The sequence below is a fragment of the Morone saxatilis genome, unplaced genomic scaffold (genome assembly GCF_004916995.1).
Source record: "Morone saxatilis isolate NCDOM2014 unplaced genomic scaffold, NCSU_SB_2.0 Contig15, whole genome shotgun sequence".
Lineage (NCBI taxonomy): Eukaryota > Metazoa > Chordata > Actinopteri > Moronidae > Morone > Morone saxatilis.
In genome coordinates, this window is record NW_023339707.1 from 11,007,522 (window position 1) to 11,024,363 (window position 16,842).

General features: G+C 40.6%; 1 protein-coding gene across 4 annotated transcripts in view; it reads right to left on the bottom strand.

Moving 5' to 3' along the window:
- Positions 1-16,842, bottom strand: part of clstn1 (calsyntenin 1) — a gene marked incomplete at its 5' end in the record, with an annotated part of 36,725 nt that overhangs the window by 9,753 nt on the left and 10,130 nt on the right. Inside the window, 12 exon segments of one of the 4 annotated variants that reach the window (XM_035656695.1) lie at positions 243-391; positions 1,168-1,325; positions 2,327-2,377; positions 2,737-2,899; positions 3,037-3,158; positions 5,261-5,509; positions 5,616-5,801; positions 6,098-6,247; positions 6,978-7,186; positions 8,419-8,614; positions 10,190-10,219; positions 12,728-12,850. In XM_035656695.1, coding sequence (XP_035512588.1) covers positions 243-391; positions 1,168-1,325; positions 2,327-2,377; positions 2,737-2,899; positions 3,037-3,158; positions 5,261-5,509; positions 5,616-5,801; positions 6,098-6,247; positions 6,978-7,186; positions 8,419-8,614; positions 10,190-10,219; positions 12,728-12,850 — 1,786 coding nt within the window. 4 annotated transcript variants of the gene reach the window in all.

Sequence of the window (16,842 nt, forward strand, 5' to 3'; positions counted from 1 at the left end):
TCTGTCATTCTCCCACCCCGAAAACCTCTTTGTTACGAAAATTAGGTAAAACTGACCTCTATTTTACCTCTACAAACCGTCCTTACATTTAAAGTAAGAAAGACGAACACCATGTATCAGGCAGAAAGAACATGTTCCACAAACATTGAGCTGCTGCTGACTGACAGATGAGGTGACATGACGGAGAACGAGCAGAGAAGATAAAAACTACTGGTGAAGTATTTTTGGCCCCTGCTACTTACTTGACGGTGGTGGAGATGCGAAGGTGCCTGATGCCAGGGGTCGGGAACTGGCGGGAGTTCAAGTAGGAGATGTGCTGCATGACCTTGTCAAAGGCATCGATGTCGTCGCCCTCCACGGTCAAAGAGGACTGGTTGGGGTTGAACTCCACCTGAGAGAAGAAATAAAGGCAACAGACTGTGATTTGAGGCAAGATTGTCTCCTGATGCTATGCTTACACATGAAAATGTGTTAGTGTGTGTTGTCTGGCTGACACTAAGCTATTCATAAAATACCTGTTTTGTATGTGTAAACAGTGTCACATAGAAAGTACTTATATCCATTAGAGATGGTAAGATTCACCGATTTGAATTGGAGCACCAGCATAAAGGTTAACTCTTTAATGTATCAGATCGTTGGTAAAGTATCGGGACACATATCATATCAGCCTCAGTGATGGAGATGCCCAACGCTGCATTCACATGTATTCAGACGGTAAACAGCAGACAGACAACACCTTCTGGATGTGAAAAACAGCCTGACGGAATGACAGGACGGCAAAACAAAGCATGCATGACAATATGTTTCTATGGTGATATTGTATTGTTTACAAGGAATATTCATACCTATTAAAATTAGGTATAAAAAAATGTATTAATTAAAATGATTGCTTTGCCAGCCAGCCACTTTCAACCGAGCTGCAGTTTTATTGTAAAATACTCGATATTACTACTTCTTTAGGCCTCTACAACCTGTTCTTTTTTTGAACTGATCACAATTCACACTTTTGAAAGGAGTTGAGAGCACACTTTGCTTATGGCAATTACAAGTCTAAAAGGTTCGGAGGCACTGAGATGGACCATTTTTGATGCACAAATATACTCCACAAATATATCCAGCCTGACTGGGGCTGAGTGTGATTTGTGCCAAACATTTTGCCCTTCTCACCTTAACAGCTGAAGCTACCTCCTCAGGCAGCTGCACGTCCAGTCCTTCCTTGCAGGTGTACAAACAGTCGATCACCTTCTTGTTCTCCAGCTTGCCAGAGCGAATCATCAGCCCTGCTAGGTTCCCCCGGAAAAACTGAGCCATTCGAGCATTTCCGCCTGGGTACGTCAGGATAGAGATGAGGAGAAGAAAACAGTAACACACACACACACGCATTAAAAAAAACGTTACTCATCCTAAGCGTGCATTTCACAGATTTCACCTTTTCTGGGCTGGAGATTCAAGCATGCCGTCTCAATGTGCAAAGCTGGAGTGAATGGCGTTCATGCAAGTTAGTATGTGTGCCCTTACAAGGCCTGAGGCCCGGTGAGGGAGACAGGAGAATGATGGATGAGCTTACACACGCCTTAGATACATGCAACATCTGCATTAACAGGGTGAACCGCTGCCTTGAGGCGGAAAAAAAAATCCAGAAAAATAAACAGAAAAAAATAAACTCAAATTAATCCTCCTCAGTCACCTTTTTCACAATAAAATGGAACCATCTTGAGGACTGAACAATGCTTAATATACACTATGATTCCAATATAACTTAGTATTTCAGTATTGCCGTGAGGTGCATTAATCCTGCCTAAAGAGAGGTGAAATAATTGTGTCGCATCTTCCTGCTAAATCACGAGCAGTCTGTGCAGCTGCAGAGTCAGAGACAAACCTGGACCAAGGTCCCAAAGTCATCCAGTGATATGTGTAAGAGTGTGTGTGAGCTTTGTTATCTGATATGGAAGAGCTGCAGCTTCTCACCAAAAGGTCATCTTCTAAAAGAAGAGCCTGCAATGCCCAAATGCTGCAGCCAGGTTAGAGTTTTGTGCTCATTATATGTCTATTTCTGTTCTGCTTGTGTGAAAAACAACTGCTGCAGTCAGAAGAGCGCATAAATGGAGAATGAAGAAACACGAAAAAGAATGCAGGCAGCATTAACAATTACACCAGTCTCATCCATACTGCATCATGCTTCAAACAGTTATGAAAAAAGAAATCCTTCTGCATCTAGAATGTGTAAAAATCATTCTAGTCGAAATGGTATGAGGATGCAGTTAGCGTGGTGGGACATTTTGGACACATGGACATATCTGAGGAATAAGGGAAAGATTTGAGCAACCTGAGGTGGGCTCAGAGACTGACTCAGTGTCATTGTCATGTCCTGAGTTGTCTGTAAAGGACAGAAACGAGAGAGCAGGGAGAGACAGGGAGGAAAGTTGAGGTTTCAGATGCTACATACAAGGTCATGGTGCATCATTTGACAATTTAACAAAGAGTTAATAAAATAACTTGCACCGTACATTTTTACATAAGCTCTAATGAACAAATATAATAATTATCAGGTAGCATTAGAGTATCTTTTTACCATTGCAACCAATAAAAATATCAAATGTTCAAACATCTGAACCATATGCAGTCTTTCTTTACTATTTATATGTGTGTCATTGATCCATTTTGTCACACAAGAGAATTTTAGCTCACTTTATTTTACAGCATTCCTAAAAAAAAAAAGAAAATAAAAAAGTTTACCTTGCCAACAGGCACCAATAGTGAGCTGAGTTTCGATCTTGGATGCGTGCAGCGGGTAGTCCTCTGTAACCAGGAAGGGCTCGAAGGTAGTTCCATCCACAAACAGAGACACAGTGGGGAACTCCACATTCAGCACATAGTGATGCCACTCTTTGTCACACACCTGAAGAAGAGAAGAACACAACAGCGGGGATGAAAAGCTGAAATGGGACTGTGAAAGTTACATATTATTACTGTATAACTTTATTCATAGTTATATATCATGTGTAACCGGCTATAATTCTCTAAACTGCAGCTGACCTGGTCGAGTTTCCAGTGAAACTCGGCTGGTTTGTAGTTCTCGGCCTCTGATGGATCCTGGCGGAGGAGAAGGATTAGCCGGCAGTTGTGGACGTAGAGCGAGTAGTGGTGTCTGTTCATCTCTGCAGTACAGAATGAGAGGAGAGATTAAGGTATGAAACTGAATATGTGAATATTTGGAGGATGGGTGGCGATTATTTTTTAGACTGAAAAAAAGACATTTACTAGTATTAGTATCATTTAAATAGATTTTAAAGTGCTGAATCTTCTATAGAGGCCATGCAAAGCAAAAAGAGAAAAATCTTGTGTAGCCCATGGTATGACTATTAGTAAATTACTTGTAAACATTGTAAGTGACAAGCACAAGCTAGCAGAAATGTGCCGAATGACTGCACTAATAATATCTCATGCTTACATGAATTTCTTGTTCTTATAATTTACAGCGTGCCTTAACAGGCTCTCACAGCAGTGGAAAAGAACATTTTGAAACCAGTTTCACAACCAGTTCTTATTAACACGTGTATTGTTCTCCAACATGGAAATGCAACTACAGGAAATCTTCTTGAAGGAAACCATCAAAAACAACATAGGTCCAAAAGTTAGGATTTATCTGCACTGATGTAGTCTTCGTACCAAATAACCACCTGGCTGTTAATCCATGAGATCCAAGAGATTTATAGTGTTTTTATCAATATGTATCTTTAGACTTAGTCTGTTACAATAACTGTGATGTCATGTGCTATAATTAGAGAGCACCAAGTTATTATAGGTCTAGATCATTTAAATGGACTGTGACGTTATCGTCTCTTTACAGAGCTCAAAGGCTGCATCTGCCCCTTATTTGATTAGGATAATCAATATCAACAGAGCCCCCTTTAAAGAACACAATAACATGCTGTGTTTCAGGAAAAGGATTCTGGACTTGGACTGGAAAATAACAGTATATTATCCATACATAGGGACAATCGTGACTCTAGTAACATCCCTGGCCTTGGGTGAAACTAAATGCATTGCTAAAGCAGAATTGCACTGCTAGTGTGAGACATTTCATCAATTACTCAACTAACAGGAAATCAATTCTATACTAATGAATGGAAAATGTTCATGTAAAACCAACCATGTGCTGGACCCAGCATCACAAATACTAGCATATATCTGCTTGCTTTTGGTTTTATAACAGTAAGATGGTTTAAGACACACTGGTGACTTCTGATGTGATGTGATTAAAAAAAAAAAAAAACGCCCATGTTTCAAAGTTTTAGTGTTTCATATGTAGTTTCAGTATTATGAACTGAAGACTGAAATGTAGAAGAAATGAACTGAATGTAAGATATTTATGTGCTAATGGAGGTCATGAATGTTGCTGAGATCACGGGTATGAGAGCTTCCTATCCAGGGGACAGCCGCTCTGATGTAATCCTTCTTATATAAGCAAGTCGGACAGAAGCTGATGAGCTGCCTCTCCCTGGCCATGGCAGAGACTTTACAGTCAATAAGATCAAGGAGCTTGTGGTCCCTCACAAAATTTACAACTAGTAACAAAAATGCAAAGGTCAGCGGGGACTCTGCAGAGGTAAGAAAGAAAATAAAGATATATAGAATGAGCCAGCTAAGCACCAACACTGATTATAGCCCGAAGTTACAATGTTTCTTTCATTACAGGCATTGTTGCAGACACCATGTGGGCAGCAATAATGAGCTGCCACTCAAACAGTTTATGCAGGTTTTGGTTCCTTCAGTAGATACCAGAAATGTTAATGTAATACAGGGTGCTGACATTTTCAGATAACTAAGTGCATGTCTGGTCTTAACAATGGTTATTATTTGTATAATACAAGTTTTATGGTTATTTTTTGTGCTGCTTCAATGTCCTTCTGGCATGTATGTCTAACGACCCAATCAGTAGTTTTTTACTATATAGATTTTTATAAATTAACCCTGCTGTAAACAACACAACATCATAAACATTAAACATTAAACCTAAACAAAATAACTTTTAGTTTACATAAGCTCATCTTGTCTTTGTACTAGACATAATTATAGTGGGTCAGTTTGAATTCCTATTCTTTAATTATGGATGTTTATTGTGTGTTTTTACAGTTGACTACCTGCAAACCAATTTCACCTTGTGAAACAACTGAACTAAAAGTCAAACTGGAGCTTTGACCCAGTTCAGGTGCAGCTAAAATCATTTTTAACAACTTTATTCTCTGGGAGTCGTTACCTGTCTTGTCAGAGTTGCAGAGGATGGTCTCCTTCTCATGGGCCCCGGGGCCATGTCTCATCCACACAGAGATAGTGAAGGGCTCCTTCAGGCTGGTGCTCACCATGCCATCAGGAACCTTAATGGCCTGGGTGCCATTGAACTCAAACACCTGGTCGCTGTCGTGCCCATTATCGGTGGGCAGTCCTACCGTCCAGTTGGCGGAGCTGCTGGGTGCAGGCAGAAGCTCCACAGTGCCGGAGCTGGCTCCTTACAATCCAAGGGGAAAAAGGCAATTAGATTGGGCACTTGGATTTATCAAAACAATATTTTGATTCTAATGATGCTCTACTGACAATAACAATTGGTTACTTACCACACAGCTTGTGCAGAGATTTCTCAGAGTAGGTGTCACGGTCGCAGCCCTTTCCAATATGGTTGGTTTCCAGTTCAACACTGGCTCGGATAGATGTGATTGGCTCATCGCAGGTCTCCAAGTGCATGCTGGGGAAAAGGGCCAGGCTACCTGTGCCGGGCTCATATTCAATCCTCTTATTGAAGCCTGAAAGATGAAGCGAGAGGGAGGAAAGAATGAAAAGATGTCCTTCAGCACAGCACAGATAACCTGTGAGCATTCAATACAGGGGCTGTCAATAGTAATTACCCATTAAGGAGTACTTAACTTCTTTCAGGCATGATAAAAGGCCTTGTGGCTTAAGGGAGTTAAATAACCTTTTTTTTTTTTACAATGTCAACCTATGTGCACTGTGCGTCGGTGGATCACTTTTGTTCAACACAGAGACACACCTGAAGAGTGATGGTTGGCGAGCTACAGTGAGTAAAGGGGAGCTTTGATACCTTGCCAGCTGGGTTTGCAGGTGGGCTTGACGCTGATCTTGACCAGAACGTCCTCGGAGGCACGGTTCTTTCCACAGTCGTAGGCGGTCACAGTCAGCTTATACATGCGCTCTTTGCCGTAGCTCAGTTTCTCCGTGTTCTTGATGAAGCCTGCGGAAAGCAGGGAATAAAAGTGAGTGCCAGGGCCGCTCTTTGTTTAATTTTAAAGCAGCAGATGTGCTAGGAAATGTATAATAACCTTTTGAGCTGATAAGTAAAAAAAAAAAAACTAAAAAAAACAACTTTATTTTTAAGTATTAAAAAGAGAATAGAAATCTTTGCCAAAAAGTGATTCCTTCTCAAGCTGAACTGAAAGCATGATATAGTGATTGTTATATTGTAGGTGTAATATTTTCACTTTCTTTATCCCTGAGATGTTGTACCGAGGGTTCACTACAAAGCTAATGTGTGCACAGAGTCTCATTAGCATGCAAGTAATTAAAAGAAAGTGATGGAATTTGTTTGACTGAGATCAGATTCCATCTCAGGTTTGTTTTTCCACCTCAAACACTAATCAGCTGTCATGGTTGAGCACCTTCACCAACATTATGTATCCTTCACACTCATTGTTCTCCTCACATTATCACCTGTCCGTATTTCGTTTCCCTTAGAGTCAAGTGTCATATCGCTGAGCCTAGATATCTGATGTACGGGTGACATTACAAGGAGACAGCCATCGCCTCACAAGGCAACAAGCTGCGTTGAATTCTAAATAAGTAGCCTTGCTGCACCATTGTTTACACAGATCAATAGAAAATGTGATGTGTGTCAATAAAATTATGGCTCAGTCATATCCAGACACTGACAGGCAAGACAAGGCTGCTAGGTGTAGGGGCCTTACCATCTTTGTCGACGGTGAAGGGCACGTCAGGGGTGACGATCTCGTAGTTGCAGATTTGGCTAAACTGGAAAGAGCAGTCAGCGTCCACTGCCTCCACCTTCAAGATGCTGTCATACTTCTTTCCCTCGATGACGGTGGCTTTGTAGGACTTCTCCTTGAACACGGGTGCATACTCATTGATGTCGTTCACCTGGATGTGGACAGTGGCCCTGATAGAGACAAGTTAGGACACTATCAGCTGGGGATGTTCAAAGACATACTTACTTAATAACATTATTTTAACCGCAGCAAAATATTCTATTGTCACACTCATCGATGACATGATATAAAAAAATACATATGAACAGAACTGTCATGATCACTTTCGCATTCACACCTGTAATTTGGTTCAGTTGGTAACAAAAAAAATCATCACACACTTTTGCCTTTGACTTCTGGTCCATTTCGTGTTCACACTGACTTACTACAAACACCAGCAACAGAAGAGTAAACAAGTCATATGGACCGGCAAGTAACTCATTCATCTGGCAGTTATGGTGACTGTTATCCTGCATCCTCAGTGCCTCATGGACCAGCCTGGAGAAATCTAATTCTGGTGACTGAAAACCAAGTCAAGTGGCGCTTTGCTGCAAATTGTTCACAAATGAATAACTGATTATAAAGCATTCTTAGTCCAGACGACAACTGGAAATCAGTAGGGCTGCAACTAACAAATCTTTTTATTATTGAGTCTAGCAATTATTTTCTCAGACATATCATAAAATAGTGAAAAAGTCCTGTTATTATTCCCCACAGTCCATGGTGACATCTTCAAATGTCTTGTTCTGTGTGATCAACAGTGTGAAACCCAAAGATATTAAGTCTATGCTAATTTATGACAGAAAAGCATCAAATTCTCACATTTGACAAGCTAGAAACAGCCAATGTTTTTGCCAAAACCAAACAAGCTCATAAAATCTGTTTTAAGCATTTTCACTCAAGTCCTGATGTAGACTCATGTTAGCATAGTTACTAAATTATCTTGGATAATTATATGTATCGCTTCTGACATCACCCCCTTGACAGTCCACACAATCAGCAGAAAGACTTAATAATAGTTTACATTTTAAATTCCTGGTAAAAAATACACATATCTACTATCACACAGTCCTGTGGCTAGTCGTTGCTTTCATATCAAAAACCAACCAAACAGGCAAATGCAATGGAGTTCACACAAACCACAAGCACCAAAAAAATATTCTACATAAATACAAGAGGGCAGGTTTCACTTTTATGTTTAGTAAACAATCAGTAGTTATTACATTATCATTTGCTGTAATGTGAATATATGAAAACACTTTTACTTTGACTGCACTGTCATTGTTTTATCTGCAGTCACACTAAACAGGATCTGGGTTCAGACTGGGGACAGACACTTCTAAACTGGCAGAGGTTGACTCACTTGTGGGATTTCTTCATGTTGGCGCCATCGGGACCCTCTCCACAGTCGTAGGCTTGGATGGTGAAGGTGTGTTCCTTCTGCAGCTCGCAGTCCAGCTTGTCCTTGGCCCGGATGACCCCCTCGCCAGTGGACTTGTCCAGGACCACTGCCTCAAAGGGGACATTCTGCCCGTGGATCCTGAAGCCGCAAATCTCACCTGAACACGTCAAGAGCCAAAAGAGAGTTTGCTCAGAAAAACTGACGACGGGTGTGAAATGTTAGTGTTCAAATGAAAAAATTATATTAACAATGAAACCATAAAGTCACGCAAAAAAAAAAAGATCAGCCACAGGTATTGGGTGCCAGGGAGTTGTAGATTGGGGTGGGTGGTGGCTGTGGAGGAAGCCCAAAAGCACTGTCATATGGGTGAGTACTTGGGGAGGGGGGAGTTGGGAGAGGGTGTGGGACATTTAGTATCATAGAAGACGGAGTGTCTTTTCCAAGCCACTTGAAAACATTGCATCCAGTCATGCAGGCAGAAACCGAAAAGATGTGGACAGGCATTTCACAGGAATACTTAAAATATTAGAAATCAAAGTCATGAAACCAAGCCCAAAACGTAAGTACATAGAGAACAGTATCTGAAGTGAAGATCGTTTATCTCTGTAATGAATAAAAATTACAGCCTCTCTTATAATAGAAACAATATTTAACATAAATAAATGAAATAAAAACAAAAGAAAACTCTTTACAATAGAGCATTATAGCATTGTGTTAAGGTGATCCAGCACCAATTCAGTCATCAAAACCCGAAAAATGTCTGTGAAAGAAAATAAAACTCAAATCAGACAACACCTCAGAAAATTTCGTAATTAAAGAAAGTCTTCCTGTGTAATTTTGCCTCTTGCCCAGAACTACTGCAAAATGAATCCAAATAAAATCATATAGAATGTAACCGCTACAATAACAATATTCAAACAAAAAAAGTACTGGATGAGAACTGGGGTTAGAAATATCAACTTGCTTGACATCCACATCAAATGACAACTGCAGCCATGCTAATGGTAGAGATTAGTGGTGGAGAATTAACTCAACAGATCCACTGAGGCAAAGATGCAACAACAGAAACTTTGTAGCAGAGAGAGTTTGCATTAGTTAACAATCTCAGCAGCTTTTATTTGAAGACTTAAATGTCAGAAAAGTCCACAGGAGTCACTGTACCTGCATTGTTCTGATAGGTCACAGAGAGGCAGCATGAACACGGATGATGCCTTTAAGATGTTCACATTTTTAAGAACTTTTTATTCTCTTTGAAAACCAATTCTAATGCCAATTTCCACTCCAATTTTCATTAGTAGGTCGTGAAATCATCCTATGTGTCCTTTCAGATTGTACTTTATTATTAAATGTGTCAAAATTGGCTTTTCCTTCCATATTTTTCAATTGAAACGACTGGATTGAACACAAATGGCAGCAAAGTGACTGAAAACTCCTGTTTTAAAGCAGCTTTCTGTTTCCTGGTGACAGCTGAAAAACTGTTAGGGTCTGCAAACTGCAATGGATGTCTCATGCACAGATATTTCTAAGTACAGTCAGCCCCACATCACACTTTTCATCCAGCTGTTGGAACTCCAAAAAATTTAGGGTGAGAAAAACATAATGTCGAGAAAATCAAATGGGGAAATTACAGAGCATGGCGGGAGTTTCTGTGTAAAAGTGTGGATGCTGTTTTTGTGTTAGTGGGTTAATAGTAACATCTAAGCACAAGGCAAAGGAAAGAGCCCGAGATCACCTTCTTCAGTTAGGGTCACCTCAAAACTCTCTACAGGGAAGGGAGAAAAGATAAACCCAGATCAGTTAAAAGAAAAGTTAGAATTGCAGAGAAAGCACAGAGAGGACAGGAAGGAAACAAAGTCTTGCTATAGGCTTACAGAATCACCATCAGAGAAGCTCATATCCAGTTTCTCATAAGCAAAAAGTCTTCTGCCAGTTGAAAGAAAGGGAAAGGATTAAAACATTTATGAAAAGCCGGTTGTGTTGAAGTCTTGGCAGTTTTATTAATGGCTCAGCAAATCCTTTTAGGAGAAACAGCTAGTGGGAATGACAGAATAGCAAATTACAACCAACAGAAATCTCATTTTTTAATGTCAGCATGTTTTAGAGTTCATCTTACTTTTTAAGACACCGCACATACATTTTCTGGATTGATTAATTCATTTTGATAATAAGATAAAAAGAGATCTTGGGAGTGTGCATTAATAAAGCGATTAAGTCCTTTTCTGGTTGGCTGTTTGTTTTAAAGCCCTGTCAGGGCCTCCAGTGGGTTGGACCTGGTCATTTTGTTTTCACCTACTAAACAATTAGAAATGGATTTCACATTAGAGCCTGCTGTTCAGAGCCAGTCATGCAGTGGGAGTTGTGGGCCTCTGTGTTAACCACAGCACTAATGACCAGCTCACACCAGGGCTGCAGGAATTCCTCTGCTTTTCACTTGTCACACAGGCCTCTCAGCTCGGGTCGGGTCAGCCATCACAAGGATTGTTACGTATTCATTTTACAGTCTTGACCTGCAGTGGTCGTTTACACATAAATGTGAATTATAATCTGTGAATGTTACTTAGCTAATAGGTTAATGTGCTGTGTATCCAGTGGCAGCTATAGAATCAATTTACAGGAACTGGGCTGCAGAAACAAGGATCTTTTCTTCGTCTAATGTTCCTACATGAATCCAATAGCCCAGATCTGGTGGGTGAATGCTGCCTGCTTTGTGTTCCTCACTCGTTTCAGAGCACAGTCATCCATGAAGTGGAAGAGCACTGAGCTCACTTTCAAGTTTGAAGGGCTTTGGTTTCAACTATTTCAGCTCCAATCGTTCCCACTGAACTCACCACACAGACGTGTGCAAACACACAGAAAGACACACTTAGAGCCAGTTCCACAGTACATCACTCTAATACACATACACACTCATGCTAAATATTTACCTAATCACACTGATCTGATCTGAGAACCTGTGACTGGGCTTGTTTGGCCTGTGGGTCAGCTTTACAGTGAACCTTGTTTGTTGGCACAGATGGACTGGCTAGAAGGGAGGCTGGCACGACAGAGCCGGTCACCCCTGCTGCCACGTGAAGCCAGATTGCTTGCTCTGTCTCGAGAGAGCTAGTTCACAGGGACACGCAGTCCATTCGCAAAGCCCTGCTCATCAAAAAAGGGAGCCCCAGCCGATAGAAGTGAAGGACCGAGCTCTGTATTCAGCGCTAATTTACTGTGAAAGGAGGCGAACATTATGCAGAGAATGGACATATTATTCAATCCCCTGCTCTTCGGAAATGATGGGCCTCTTGCTGAAGTTGTCCACCTTAAAAAGTATGTGCCGATCAACTCTAAAAAACAATCTAATTTCACGTATCTTTTTAACATTTGGCATCCCCTCTAAACGACAAGTGGGTGTTAAAGCCTTAAATGCTAAATCAGGAGTAGAAACTTGAGATAAAAATGGCCATATCAAGTGGAGTGAGAGCGCTGAGTGTGAAGGGAGTAGCAGACAAAAGATCACACAACTCATGTGATGTGAAATGGTGGGAAATCATTTCCAGTGCTGTGGTGCTTTGAATCCTAGCCAAAGTCAATCCTGATGTGATTAAAAACCCCCAGAGCTAATGTTGCCTTGGTACGTAAAGCACACTAATTGTGCCTCTCCACTGGGAGGGAGGGGGAAAAAAAAAACATGAAAGAGTATTTTGATCTTATTATCAAAAGGGGCCAATCTGGAGGATATGGTAGCCAGCTGTATCTGTATGACAGGCTTGTCATAAAAATCTAATGCGCATAATGCCATCAAGCCGCATAACCCGCTACGAGAAGTGCAAAGTCATTCCCTCCTTCACTGCTGAGTCAGTGAACATTTGATTTATATAAGTGCACGTATAATCTCAAATAGATATATCACAGAGAGTTATAGACAATAAAACCCCCTGAGGAGCGAGGGACCTTCATATATTAACCATGGCATGATGCTTTCTAAAGCGTTCTGTTCAGACTAGAGAACCTGCTCTCAGTTTCATTCACAAGAATAATTAGTTCCATGTATCAAAGAGATTACATGTCTTGAAACATACACATCAAAGTCCTTGAAATGCCTATGAAATTTAAATTATTCATACATGAGCTGTCTTTCTGCATCCATCACCTGTAACACAATCTCAACGCTTTGACGGTACAGAGTAACTGGTGTGTTTTCTTTTATTTAGTGTAAAATGAGAGTAGAGTAAAGTGACGTTGAGGGAGTAAAGGAAGTGCAGTGGCAGCATTAAACCTCCTCTCTCACCTGCGTAGCGTAGAGGAGCGTCCTTGTCCAAAGCAATTAGAGGGGGGTCCAGGAGTACTTTGTCGTCGTTTTCCGTTACGATCCCGTGGTACGTCGTCTCGATCCATGGTTTGTGCTTATTGGCTGTGAGAAACAGAGACAGGAAATGTCAAAAAAAAAAAAAAAATCATTTTTGTTCTGAGGTGAGATTTCTTGATAGGCAGCTTGTTTTTCTCTCACCAGCACTAATTAGCAATTCACTTCTGTTTTTTTAACAATCTGATTTCATCTGTGATTTATAAAATTGCAAGTTTGACTTTTAGCTTTCCTCCCACTGCAGCTTAAGTAAATTTTTAATAAGGTGCTTTTAATATTATTTTTAGAAGCACTACACATAATGAAGGCATCACCTACAAGCATTAAACCACGAGCCAGGGAGGACCAAGAATGTGCACCGTTTCAGGGAAAACTACATCAGCTGCTCTTGACCCTCCGCTGCACATCAATCCACCCTGAACACAATGTACTTAACATGATATTGTTCGATTTACCCAAAGTGAATACAAATTCTTTCAAGATGATATTATGACAACACTTTCTGCGGCAGTAACAACAGACAGAACAACAATCCATGTCAGTTAATGAGTTTTGGGGTATCACAGGGATGATAAAGGCTCTGCCGATGACTTTCAGGCCCGTTTGTGGCGCAGGAGTTGGGCAGTTTACAGCTTTGTGGGCTAGTTGGCCTGGGAAGCATCCCAGCTGCAGACAGGACTGCGTTGTAGCTGGCGGCTGCAGAAAAAGCTGCAGTGACTGACATATTTGGGCTGGCTTAGAAAACAGCGTTGACGCAGGGGAGATGCAGCTCTCTTACAGCCAATATGTGCTCACTCCAGAGCAACGGGAGAGGATGGGATTCTGTGCAACTGATCTGCAAAGGTGATGCTAACGCTGGCTGACAGCGCACTGTGTGGGACAGAAACACTGGGAGAGGTAACCGGACCGAGCACATTTCCTGACAAGACATGAACATCATCATGCTGTATATATTACTCTTTTGGCTGTATCTTGTGCACACAATAACATGTTAAGTTAATCAGGGCTGCTGACTGTAACCATTACATAATTGCTTTATGCAAGACCTGTTTATAAGCATCTCTGCTTTTTAATCTTTGGTCACACTTCTTCCTTTTCTCAAAGAAAAATAGGCAATATTTAGTTTTTTTGATGCTAAAGAACGTTGGAAATCCAGAGCTTGTTGAAATCATCTGTTCGGTTCAGGGATGCTTCCTCGCTGCCCTCATCAAACCCCCACTGTCCTTATTCATCAGGTCACATTCAATGTAAATAGTGTGATAAATTCAATGTGGCCCGGTCATGTATTGAAGCTAATCCATGCTAACGATGAACTGCTGTAGCAGCCTAAACAATCAACGGGAGGAAATCATCGACCACAGCAGAATAAGCATGTGGCCCAAACGTAATGTTGGAAACTGTTCTGGTTATATAATAATTCAACTGGGGTTAACAATAATCTATTTAATAATTCATAAAGCACATCGTTTGCCAGTGGTTATATGGGAGCGTTATTTTGGATTAGTGGAAGAACATTTCTTCATACCAATGCTACAAGTTGTCACACGTATAAGTTGATGATCATGTTCTCCTATTAATTATACCACTGCAGGACACAGTTACGCTACCGAGCTTCTTAAACGAGAGACTCCGACTGTGTATTGTGTTATTATTCTACCAGCAGCACTCATTTTATTTATTTCCAACTCATTTTATTTGCTGTTTTAGTAGGAACTTACAAGAGCACTTGGATTCTGTGGCTGTCCACGAGCACAATACTTGCACACAGTCAGACAAACAGGTAATTACTCAAATGTGTCTCGGCCTTTATTCTTCAACAGTACCGCCGTGCTGTAATTATATCATGTGGCAAACTTTATTTCTGTTTTCTGAACTCTTTTTGACATTTCGAGCTATTTGATGAAAAATGCAAAAACAGGTAAGGGTTTGCTCAATATCACCAGCTTCATTACTAACTGAAGCACATCCTCCAGCCCACGTTTATCCAATTACTGTTGCACAATGACACATTCTCAGCACAACATTCATCTCAACAAGCAGCATCATTTAAAGAGACAGTGGATTGATTACTGCGTCTCTGTTGCAAAACGCTGGTGCCATTTAAGCAATTGTTGAGGCTGCCAAATGAAAATGTTGTGCTTGTAATATTCCCACCGTTGTCTATACCGTCTGCAATCTTTTAACTGTCTGAAAACGTAAATAACATGCTCAAATTACACAGTACATCTAGAATTAATGGCAGTCTTTACAGTTAAAACTTAATTGGAATATGTTTTGAATGGTTAAATTAAATCCACAGGCGTGTCACGCTGCAGAAATCCTCAACATCATACACTCATCCTCTGACTAATAGGAAAACGCCTGATGTACTACAAGGCAATCTCTGCTACAATTATATTATGAGCTTCGCACAGTAACCAGATAAACAGAAAATCTACAAAAGCCTAAATAAATGATGAGGATGTTTTCAGAAGACTTTAAATGCCAGTCTGCCAAATCCAATTTCAGCGAAGTAAATGACTTGTGTTGTGTGTCTTAATTTAGTCAGTAATTTAGTTTACGTCATAATTTAGTGTAATTCTCATAATTACATACTTACTGTAATTACATGATCAATGAAAATTAATTACAAGCTACTTGCACAGGATTGGTATGATGTGGGCACCAAAATGAATGACAATTAACCACCAAACTCATTCCAGTGAGAAGAGTCCAAGCTAAAGCAGATGTTCTCATACCTTATGGCTTAATAAAAAACATTAAATGTAATGGGTTCAGCATTAGATTATTGTCTTAGAAGGAAGTAGATTTAGTGCATTGAGTACATACAGTATTTTTGGGTCTCTTGTTATTTTACACTGACAAAAGTCAAAAAATAATTACCGTATTTCAAAGTTTTAGTTTAAGGGACGTTGCCAAAATAAAGATTTTTTCACGTAATCTATTACACATGTTGCACTTTACATCCCTGGTTAAATCTTGTCCTACACAAGCAGTTCTTTAGTCAGAACGGGTCGCTGTGTGTGCCAGTAATTTGGAATTGATCAAGACCAATAAATCGTCTTAGCTGAGCGTCTCCTGACCTGAAGTGAAGTGGAGGTCTTTAGACAGATTGCCAGGCCAGACTACTACAATGATCCGCTTTAGCTCCCTCAGAATCGCAAACCCTTTTAAAAACAGAGATCCCGCAATACTACCGTAAACCAAGAGCCGTAATTAAACTGGCTTTGCTTTTTTACACTGAACCATGTAACACAACAGTGTCAGCCCCCCGTCCTGTTGGCTCCCCGATTATACGATGTTTTACGGCGTCGATTCGGCCGTGTTACTACCTCTGCCGCCGGCTTAACAGTAGAACAACAATGTCCTCCATTCAAGGTTTGTACGTTTTATACTGAACGTCAAGGCGGAATAACGACGCAGCATTCTTGTATTAAGGAGACAGGAGTTACTGTTCGCCAGGTCACATGCAGGCCTCACATTTGTGACTCATGGCTCTCAGCACTGAGGTGCACTGAACCAGGACCAGCACTGAGTGGTACAACATCAAACCACATTCCCTAAGCTCCAGCAGGTTTATGCAAAACATGTCAGCCTGATCCTAACCTTTTATATGACCTATCCAAGAAGCCTGACTCGTTACATGTTATTTCACTTCATCTAAAAAAAAAAAACCATTGTAAATCTGTGAGAAAGTCTTGAGGAACTTGAAAAAGAGTTTTATTTCAGTAAGTGTTTCATCCACTGTAAACGAGCACATCAGGTAAAGACCTGATGGCAAAGTAAAACTAAATATGCAGTTCAGAAAAGTCAGCCAATCCCACAATGTGCAGTGAAGTCAAAGTCTGACAGAAGAGACCCAACAATGGTGTGAGAATGGCACCACACATCAATATCAATAAGACTTAATGCAGATATCTCAAACTATAGAGCAGAACATCCTGTCACAGGCAGGTATGAGGACAGAAGTAGGACAAATTCAAAAGTAAACCGCACCACCGCTGTGCCTCACCAAAAACCAAATCCCCCTCCACTCAGAC